This window comes from Egretta garzetta, unplaced genomic scaffold (genome assembly GCF_000687185.1).
Source record: "Egretta garzetta isolate BGI_Z169 unplaced genomic scaffold, ASM68718v1 scaffold310, whole genome shotgun sequence".
NCBI classification, from domain to species: Eukaryota; Metazoa; Chordata; class Aves; order Pelecaniformes; family Ardeidae; genus Egretta; species Egretta garzetta.
Window position 1 is genome coordinate 397,050 of NW_009258296.1, and position 10,795 is coordinate 407,844.

General features: G+C 38.2%; 1 protein-coding gene across 1 annotated transcript in view; it reads right to left on the reverse strand.

Moving 5' to 3' along the window:
- Positions 1-1,668: 1,668 nt before the first annotated feature.
- The window catches only part of ERCC6L2 (ERCC excision repair 6 like 2), a 59,040-nt gene continuing 49,913 nt past the window's right edge, over positions 1,669-10,795 (reverse strand). The window contains exons 18-19 of the mRNA XM_009638501.2: positions 4,444-4,628; positions 1,669-2,806 (exon numbers count right to left, since the gene is read on the reverse strand). Of these exons, the coding sequence (XP_009636796.1) occupies positions 1,825-2,806; positions 4,444-4,628 (1,167 nt within the window). The 3' untranslated portion in view covers positions 1,669-1,824. The remainder of the gene's footprint in view (positions 2,807-4,443; positions 4,629-10,795) is intronic.

A 10,795-nucleotide genomic window follows, 5' to 3' on the forward strand; every position in this document is an offset into this window, starting at 1 on the left:
ACCCAGGTGCAGGACCTTGCACTTGGCCTTGTTGAACCTCATGAGGTTTACACAGGCCCACCTCTCCAGCTTTCCCAGGTCTCTTTGGATGGTATCCCATCCTTCTGGTTTGTCAACTGCACCACTCAGCTTGGTGTCATCCACAAACTTGCTGAGGGTGCACTCAATCTCAGTGTCTAGGTCATTGATGAATATATTAAACAGCACTGTTCCCAGTATGGACCCCTGAGGGACGCCACCGGTCTCCATCCGGACATGGAGCCATTGACCACTACCCTCTGGACGCGACCATCCAGCCAGTTCCTTATCCACCGAACAGTCCACCCATCAAATCCATAGCTCTCCAATTTAGAGAGAAGGCTGTTGTGGGGGACCGTGTCAAAGGCTTTGCAGAAGTCCAGATAGATGACGACCATTGGTTTTCCCTTGTCCACTGTTGTTGTCACTCCATCATAGAAAGTCACTAGGTTGGTCAGGCAGGACTTGCCCTTGGTGAAGCCATGCTGGCTATCTCAAATCACCTCCCTGGCCTCCATGTGCCTTAGCATAGCTTCTAGGAGGATCTGTTCCATGATCTTCCCAGGCACAGAGGTGAGGCTGACAGGTCGGTAGTTCCCAGGGTCTTCCTTTCTACCCTTTTTGAAAATGGGCACAATGTTTCCCTTCTTCCAGTCACCAGGGACTTCACCTGACTGCCATGACTTTTCAAATATCATGGAGAGGGGCTTGGCGACTACATCAGCCAATTCCCTCAGGACTCTGGGATGCATCTCATCAGGTCCCATGGACTTACGTGCATTCAGGTTCCTCAGGTGGTCACAAACCTGATCTTCTGTTACAGCAGGAGGGGTTTTACCTTCCCAGTCCCCCTCATGCCATCCATCGACTCAGGAGGGCTGAGGACAGAGGTTGACAGTGAAGACTGAGGTGAAAAAGTTGTTGAGTACCTCAGCCTTCTCCTCATCTGCTGTTACCAGCTTGCCGGTCTCGCTCATCAGCGGGGGTATGCTTTCTTTAACCATCCTTTTCCGGCTGATATACCTGCAGAAACCCTTCTTATTATTCTTCGCATCCCTTGCCAAGGGCATAGAAAAGTAAACACCAAAGCATAGTCCAGACCACAGCACCTCAAAGACATGACAGAAGTGTACAAAAATAAAAAACGGGAGATGAAAGTGTAGTGAAAGATGAAATTTGACACCTAACATCATTTAATTCGCTGTAGATTTTGTACTGAAAGTGAACAAAAAAATTGCTGATTTTCCACATCAACCAAGCTGACAAACTCACTGCTATAGAATACTGAAGGTAATTAGAAGCTCCACAGCTTCAAAGGGAGACTGAGCAAAATCACAGAAGAAAAAAATAATTCCAAAGGTTATTAGATATAAAGGCATCATCCCTGCATCTATAGTAGCTCAGAAACTATGTGGAGTATCACTGTCAAAGCCTTTTAATATCTTAGATTCTGCTGAGATAACTGAGGGTGTCCAAACATAAGGGGGAAAATACTTAGTATTGCTACTGAGTCTAGAAATAAAATCAGGATGCAAGAAGGTGAAGTGCACTTGGAACATTTAAAAAAATTTAAATTAAAGTTAATATATCATAGCTTACAGTAATATATAGTACATATATATGTATATATGTACTATATTTTATATATGTAATTACATAATCTTCATATCTGTAAAATGCAAATCCATATAGTCATAAATAGGAGTTCATCACTTTGCCTTTAATTTCATGGAGATACCACGTTTTGCTGCATACTACTGAAATTTTGTATATTTTAATGTTTAACTAAGACAATTATAGTGCAACTCAAGTAGAAAATTTCCCTTTTACTACATTACAAGATATAGCAGTGGATGGTTCATCTGAATCATCTGGACTGTATCTTTTCCATAGAAAATTTTCATTTTTTTTCCAAAGAGAACTTTCACACACTTCTGTCTCTTCTGTCACTGGGGGATGAGGTGTGCTTTCACATAGCTTCTCTATGACTGCTACGTCCGTGAGCTTTCTGAGGCTCTCCTCATTCTGCTCATTCAGCATGTCCCAGAAGTCTTTTGGTCTCTCCTTTGATTTTTCTACCTGCCCTGAAGGGAATCTTTTTGGTGGTTCTGTAAGCCCATTTCCGTCATTTCTGAACAGGTCATTGAGAATAGAGGTATCTCCAAGTAAGTCCACAAAAGACTTTTTCTTACAAGCCTGAGCTTTTCTCTCCCTGTTTTCTGACTGAGACAGGAATCTTTTTCTTAGCAGCTGTGTTCCTTTGGAGTCCTGCTGTCCTTCACAACTTTTTGCAGACAGCACCTCAATTACTTCTGGTTTACTGCTTAATGAGCCAGATGCCATAAAATCCTTGAACGCTTGGCTGTTTCTCCTTTCGATATGTTGAGTAGCAACAGTGGGTGATTGTTTATATTTTGCATTAACACACATATTGTGCACGTAGGAGTCGTCGTGAATTTGCTCTACTTCTCCCTTATGGCTCTGCGTTTCTGTAGTTCCACTCAGAAGCAGACCTTTAGCTGATGAAGATCTAGACTTAGATCTTCCAAAATTAACAATGGACTTTCTTTTTCTGAAGCACGTTTTGCCCAATTCTCTTTCTTCATAGCCATGTGAAGCTTGTGCTGGTATTTCAACTGGGAAGAAAGATTCCATCTCTGGATGCTTGGAAACATAGAATTCCTTCAACATCTTCTGCCTTGTTTCTGATGTAGCCCTTGCAATATGTTCTGCCAGTTCTTCCACTGATCCCATATTAAAGTGGGATACCATTTCTTCAAATTGTCTCCTGTAATTTTCAAGAAAGAAAAATGTGTTGACAACCTTTAACTGGAAACAAAAGCAGCTTTCAAGTAATTCATTCAATTCACATACTTCACATATCCAAGAAAGTAATCACTAAAAGTAACTTCTTTATTAGGAGCTTCGTTTGTTTTTTATTAGCCAAGAGAAGAAAGAAGAATGACCTTGGAAGAACTGAAGGGACTTCTGAATCCCAAACTCCAGTGTGATTTCCTCAGCTTATGACCCAAAGATTTACTGACTTTCAGCCTACGTAAGATTTTGTACCAAAGGACCAGAGTTCCAAAGGATGCAGATGGACAGATGGTAGTGTGTTTTTTGGGGAAAAAAAACCCCAGCCAACCAAACCAAAAACACAAAGTAGTTGCTCAAACTCCTTTTAAAAGACTTGCTAAACAAAAGGTGGATAAACACATTCATAGGAGACAAGGGACTGTCCCCTCTGCCCTATCTAGTGAGCTATGGAATATTTGCTTCTGCTTAAGAGGCCAAGCTCTAACTAAAGGGGAATCATCCTAATCAAGTTAGCCATAGTTTGGGAACAGGTAACCTAACTGGAAGGCTGGAAAGCTCCCTTGTCAGAGAACGGTTATGAAACGTGTTGCCTTTCCTGTATGAGGGCTCCAGGAGGCAGTGAGATTTAACCCTGTTTGGCCTCAAATATGGCTTGACATACATCCTTAATGTAATCCTTGACAATCCTTAACAACATCCTTAATTACTTCATTGCCTTTGAAAATTTTTACCTCAACCAATTTTTTATACTATGATTATAATTTTGAGCATGAAGGGTTCTCCTCTACCTGCCTCTTAAATATTTAGAATTTTCAGTAATAGCAAGCAAGCCTGACACTTCAACAACAGTTGGATACCTGAGGCCAGCTGGCTAATATGACAGATTCTGAACACTTTGAGATATTACCTAGACAACAACTCTTATATAGTAATTTATTTGTCTCAAGGCTAAATTAAAAATACCAAATCCCAGTTCTACAGGTTTGCCTTAGCTACAGCTTTCTGCTTTCTATTTTCACATACCATCTGGCTATAGTTATTGGACTTCTATGTATCAATGGAATTTAAGTATTTATATTAATAATTGTAACAGTTTGGGGAAAAAAGGAAAACAAGGAGACATAAAAATTATTATCCCCTCCAAACATGAGGGGAGGAAACAACTTATTAAAAGTAGTAGTGTTAAAAAACAAATAACGAGTCCAAGTTTTTTGAACAGTCTTCCAATGAAAGTGATGAGAGGTAAGTAAAACCAGTAGGCAGTCAGAAGCTCACACTATAAAATTTCTTGCTTCTATACAGTTTCAACATTGGTTTGTAGTACTGCATGGTGCACATACCATGAATACTGGTGGCAATGACATCTGCACAGCTATGTAATATATGACACACTGAATCAACACGTTGAAGTGATTTGTGGGTTCAATTAATTTTATTAATCAATTATGGTACTCTGTGTGAGAGGAAATTTCCCTTTAGTTCTGCTCTTGCCACAGAAAATCATCAATATTCCCTGAGCATGTTTGAAACAAAGACAAAAGCAACTGCCCAGAGGGAAGTTTGTTCCAAGCTTAGAATTTTACTTCCATCTCACCAAAATAGTCTTACCTGCGGATGTCTTTGGGTGTCTTTCCAATCAAGAAGGTGGTTGAACCTGCTCTGTGTACTTTTTTGTTTTTCTGGTTTACAGGATGCATAACATACAGGTGATGTTGCTTACTGTTCGCCAACATTTCTTGCCCTCCCTTAATAATGTTCTTCTCTGCTGCATCTTCTGGGTTTTCTTCATTTTTCTAGTAAAACAAAACATGGAAATCATCAAAACAGCTGTGTCTGGGACATATTGACGAGCTCTACTATGCCCAATTCTGTTGCTCTTAGCTAGCACTCAATGGTTGGAGTGCCAAGAACGGGATCCAGAGCTACAGTGTGAACTCCCTAGTCAGTCACAAACTTCCAGGGACACTGAAGGCAAGTCTTGGTTCTCCAAGAATAAGGTGAGATATTTTTCCAAACAGGTTAATTGTGAGGCTAAATGAAAGATCTCTAAGTTCTCTAATGCATAGACAGTGTTTACACAAATATTTAATCCTGCGTCACAGGACCCAAATCTCAGTGACAACCTCCAAATATTACTATAAAATAGAAAATGCCTGTGCTAATAGCTTACAGTCTTAATAATCCAGGAAGATACCATGTATCAAGATTAACTGATTATTTGGATTCACTGTTTCCTGCTTGTTAACGTATGTTACACCATTTTTGCACAGTACATATTCAGAACTATTACTTATAACACTCAAAGAAAAACTATATTTACAACACTATTCAAAGATACCAAAGTTAAGGTGAAATAAATTTTTATCAACACCACAATCTCACATGCACACTCACACCACTATTCAGAGTTGTAAAGATACTTTCAGAAGATGTATCACAATACTTACCATTAAATGAACAGGAAAAAAAAAACCCATATTACACTTTCATTATAATACTGATAAGATTAAAAATGGTTAAGATTAAAATTTTAAATGCAATGGTCATAAAAAGCTGATGTTTTAATCAAATTCAAAAAGACAGTGTTACAGATCAACCCATGATGCATTGACAGTCAACATCTTGCACAAAAACACAAATCTATTTACACCTTAGTTATTTTCAGAAATTCTCACAAGTTCCTGTCAAAATTTCCCCTTTACCAAAAGGCAATAAAAACACTAAAATTAAAAAATGTATTTGAAGAGCAGGTAAAACTGTGGAAAACCAGAAAAGCAATGTTACTTCCTTCCCCTCCCCCCACCACACCCCTCCCCTTGCCAATGAGATCACAGGAAAGAATAACTCCTTACTAACACTACTTAAGAGATGAAAACACAAATTGTGTTCACACTTTGTCATCTGAAGTTCAAAATTTGGGGTTGGATCTACAATGTTTCTTCCCTAATGTGTTTCTATTTGATCCATGTCCATTTCCTTTATTTCCACGGGCTGTTCACAATGTTCTTGAGCTTTAGGATCTCACATCTGTTCTCAATCTATTACTTCGGCAAGTAACTTCAAACTAACATACAGACAGACATGTTAATAGTAAGGGACCTACAGGCATAAATTTTCACTCTTTAAGCTAAATGCACAACTCTAAACATTAAAATTTCACTGCACTATCAGAAGTTATACTACACAAAACTGAAATCAAGGCCTAATTAAGATAAAAACCTCTATCTTCCAATAATGTTATGATGATGGCAACAAAATTAAAGACTGAATTAGCAGATGTTATCTACAGCATAAATATTCTACAGTTACGTTGCTAATTCTGTATGCATTTAAAATGCTTACTACTTTAAAGATATGCATATGTAATACAGAACTTTACTTGGAAAATACATTTTGAAAGAAGAAAGCAATGCTAATTTTAAAATTTTGATGGAAATTTTGCATGAAAAATATTTATAGTATTCAGGTCTCACTATGGTAAGACCTAGCGTATTTGTCACTATCGTGAAATCAGGATTTAATCATTTAATTCAAGCATGCATAACTTGCGTAGGATACAAGCCTAAACACATCAATCCCCATCTTAAAAGTATTTTAAACCCGCATGAGTGCGCATCCATCTACCTCTTATTAAACAAGACCAAAATATATGAGGCAGCAATACTTTGGTTTACACATCTGTTCAAACACAGAAGATTAAAAATCTCCTTGGGGAAAAAAGCCAAATGTTGTAAACACACTGAAAGTCGTAAAATTGTTTGTCTTTGCAGAGAATCAGAATTGATGTAAAAAGGACTGCTAATTGCAAATAAATTCATGAATGGCATATTTAGTTCTGGAAGTACAAAACTTTAAGTACACTGACACACACTGCCAAACCCAAAAGAACAACATCAGAATACCACCACAGACACACAAAATGCTCCTTTTAGCTGCTCAAAGTTTTTTGCTGGAGGTAGAAAAAGTTACTATAACCAAGTTACCCCAAGAGCTGCAGGAGCTAATGCCAGTGAAAGCCCACAGCCACTATGAGTTACTCTTGAAAAACTCAGCTCTCTGGAGCAAAGCCAATTGATTAAATGGCACCCAGTTAGGCTGAAACACAACAACTGGCTCTGCCTAACTTGTGAATGTTTTTGAAAGTTTGCCAACTTAAATCCAGCCCCCAAATCCAGTAATTTCTTTTTTAAAAAGGGTAGACATTTTGTCAGTAAAATGAAAAAAAAACTTATTTCGCTTTTTCTTAAGATGCCTCCATGTTTGTTAAAGGTCAAAGCCGAAGTTTGTTACTCTGAATGCTACATAAAGGAGGCTCTAGCTAGAGGTAAGCTTTACACACATATAGATAAAAATATTCCCTGTATCTTTCTAATAGTGTTACCATTAAAAAAAGTGAAAACTTCAGTTGATCCAGGACTGTCAACATTCCATGCTATTTTGCTTCCTTTTGATTTTCACTTCATGTTTTACTCTCCTTAATTCTTCCCCCTCATGTCAGATTTCTTTCCAATTCTCTTTCAGTGTTTGCCTTCTAACTCACTGATTGAAATCTATTTAATCACAAACATTTCCTTTCAACAGCTTCTATTTTCTGTTCCTCAAGCACTTTCTCTACCAAACCATTGTGTGTGTGTCCCTTTATTTTCTCCCACATGAAATCCCATGTTGACTTTACAGCACTGGTGGTGTTCACCTGAATTATCAAGTATATCAAATGCATAGAACAGTCTTGCAAAGCAATACTGAAATTAATACAACTTGACTCAGCTAGGAACCTCTGACTCTTGTTCTTACACTACTGATACCAGCGCATTTAACAATCTTTTTATATTATTGAATGTCAGAACCTTTATGAATTAATAAATGTTATGACCAAAAGAATGGAAAAATAAAGGAAACAAAAATCCTTCAACACAAGTAGTATTCTGTGCATTTGGAAGTGCACATTATCTTTGTTTAACTTAAAAGTACTGCATATTAATTAATATACTTAGGTAAGTGTTGAACTTCTTGAAAGAACATTTTAATGATGTAAGAGCTGACTACATAGTTTTCAAATTATTATTGGAAAACTGGAAAGATGACAGTAATCAGTCCATAAGCATATCTCAGGACTAGAAAGAAAAAGTGATTCAATAGAAAGAAAGAAGGAAGAATTAAGAAAAAGTAATTTTTTTTTGTCAAAAAAAAAATCTAGCAGTTTTGCCAAATAGCAAGTTTGGCTTTGCTTTATGGCTCAGCCATGTAACTACCGAAAAATGTTAACCAATTTAACAGAAGGAGAAGAAAAATGGTCAAAAAACTCTAATTGCACAGATAGTGACACAAATTCTTTCTCCTGGAATTAAGATTCCATCCAGTGCCTAACTAAGTAATAGCATGTTTTTCCTCACACTTTAAAATGTAGATATGCTTAAAAGTTTCAAATACATGGTTATGAACAAGTTATTCTAAGTGACAACTAATAATCACAGTTAGAGAAATCCAAAAGCATTCTTGCCAAACATTACACCATGACATACATACATACTGTGCGTTAAAACATATTCTTCATGCACTGTATAGCACACCTTCTGATTAGCCTTATGAAATACACATGATGGAAAGCTAAAGAAATACTTAGTGTAGCATACAGCATCTGCTGTATGTAAAAGAATTTTTACAAAAAAATTTACAGCAATCATGAAGCAGTTAGTCTTTACTAAATGTTTAACTATATTGAAGACACTATGCATTTGCAGTGCACATTATGAAATTTCCACTGTCCAAAGTGGAAAAGTTTCACTTAAACTTGACCACATACTTACTGGTCATCTGACAAATTAAGCATGCTTATACCGAATTATCTGTAACATCATTACACTTTTCTGCATTCTTCACATCTTCTCTGTTCTCAAACCAGTACCATAGCAGGGAGAAAAAGGTACGGCAAAATAATTCCTTTGATAGCAAAGACAAAAAATTTCTATTGAGTTACTGAATGTAACATTTCTACTGTTTTATTCAACTTTGTGCACTTCCACATTGTCAAGAAAATCTTCACACAAAGTTCAAAAGAAATAAACTATTTTCAAAGGCATATACATAAGGCAAAGGGCCGCAGTTGCAAGTTGTTTAGTAGAAAGCAACATTTTTTTTAATTCAAGAAATAAGATATATAATTTCTCATGTATTTTATATATATATATATGAGAAAAGGTTACAGTACAGAAAATATCCCAGTAAATGGAAAGAAATAAAGTTAATGAAAATACAGTAAAATGAAATTGTGAAGTGTTATTGCAAACTAGGGAAAATAACACGAAGGAATGGCTGCACTTCTGCATGTCTTACACTTGTTTTCTTATCCTATCCCCCCTTCATTTATGGCACTTACTCTGAAGACGCTTTCCTTATATTGCAACGGGAGACTAGAGGGATTACTAAATAGTGGTACAGAAAGTAGTTTAAAAAGTATTCAGGAAACCTAGGGACTCTTACATGAACAAATACATCAAAGAAAGCATTTATTTTCACCTTTCATGTTCCATTTAGTCTATGGGGTTTTTTTTATATAAACATATTACATATTCCCACCACAGAAAGTATTTCCCTCCACCATTTCTTTTGTTATGTATGTCTCTTATTCTTAAAAGTATATAGTACGTTTTGGATACCAGTAATGAGTTTCCAGGTCTTTGGATTACATATTATATACAGACTCTAATCAAAACTCCAGCAACAAAGGTAGCAACTGCACATGCAGAGTCCCATACCAGTTCACATTTAAGGGTAATGTTCTTCAAGAAGAATGAAGACATGCAGCTGAGAATCAAGCAAGAATTTAAGTGCCACAATATAGCAGTAACTTCTACTTAGAGATTCCATCTTGAATCTGCAACAACTCTTGGACCTGTTACCAACATGTGACAACCTGTCTCTTGCTGCATAGTTACAGCAGTTTTAATCATAGTATACACCTACCAAACCCGATTTTTGTCTATCTTTGACAGCATAAAAATTCAGTACCTGTTTTTCCTACAAGAGGAATAAAAAGGTGGCTTTACATTCTGGAGCAATGAATGCTAATCCATGTATAAGCATCCTTAGGCATGACTGGCCACCTTAAGCCTGTGACTTCCTTTTTCCTCTCTTCAGCCCCTTCAAGCAAGGCAAAAGAGAACAATGTTAACCTTTATAAGTAAAGAAAGATGAAAACGTGTGGGAGAGCAAGTGAGCAGAGGCTAGGGATATGATTATAGAATCATAGAATGTTTTGGGTTGGAAGGGACCCCTAGAGGTCATCTAGTCCAACCCCCCAGCACTGAGCAGGGACACCGCTAACTAGATCAGGCTGCTCAGAGCCCCGTCCAACCTGGTCTTGAATGTTTCCAGGAACAGGGCAGACACTGCCTCTCCGGACAACCTGTTCCAGTGTTTCAACACCCTCATTGTAAAGAATTTCTTCCTTATATCCAGTCTAAACCTACCCTGGTTTAGTTTAAAACCATTACCCCTTGTCCTGTCACAGCTGGCCCTACTAAAAGGGTTTTCCCCAGCTTTCCTATAGGCCCCCCTCTAAGTACTGAAAGGCCACAATCAGGTCTCCCCGCAGCCTTCTCTTCTCCAGGCTGAAGAAGACAACGCTCTCAGCCTGTCCTCATAGGAAAGGTGCTCCAGCCCTCGGATCATTTTTGCAGCCCTTCTCTGGACCCGCTCCAACAGGTCCATGTCCTTCTTGTGCTGAGGGCTCCAGAGCTGGATGCAGTGCTCCGGGTGAGGCCTCACCAGAGCAGAGTAGAGGGGCAGAATCACCTCCCTCAACCTGCTGGCCATGCTTCTCCCGATGCAGCCCAGGGTACGGTTGGCCTTCTGGGATGCCAGCGCACATTGTAACAGGTCATGTCCAGCTTTTCATCCACCAGCACCCCCAAGTCCCTCTCGGCAGGGCTGCTCTCAATCCTTTCTTCCCCCCGCCCGT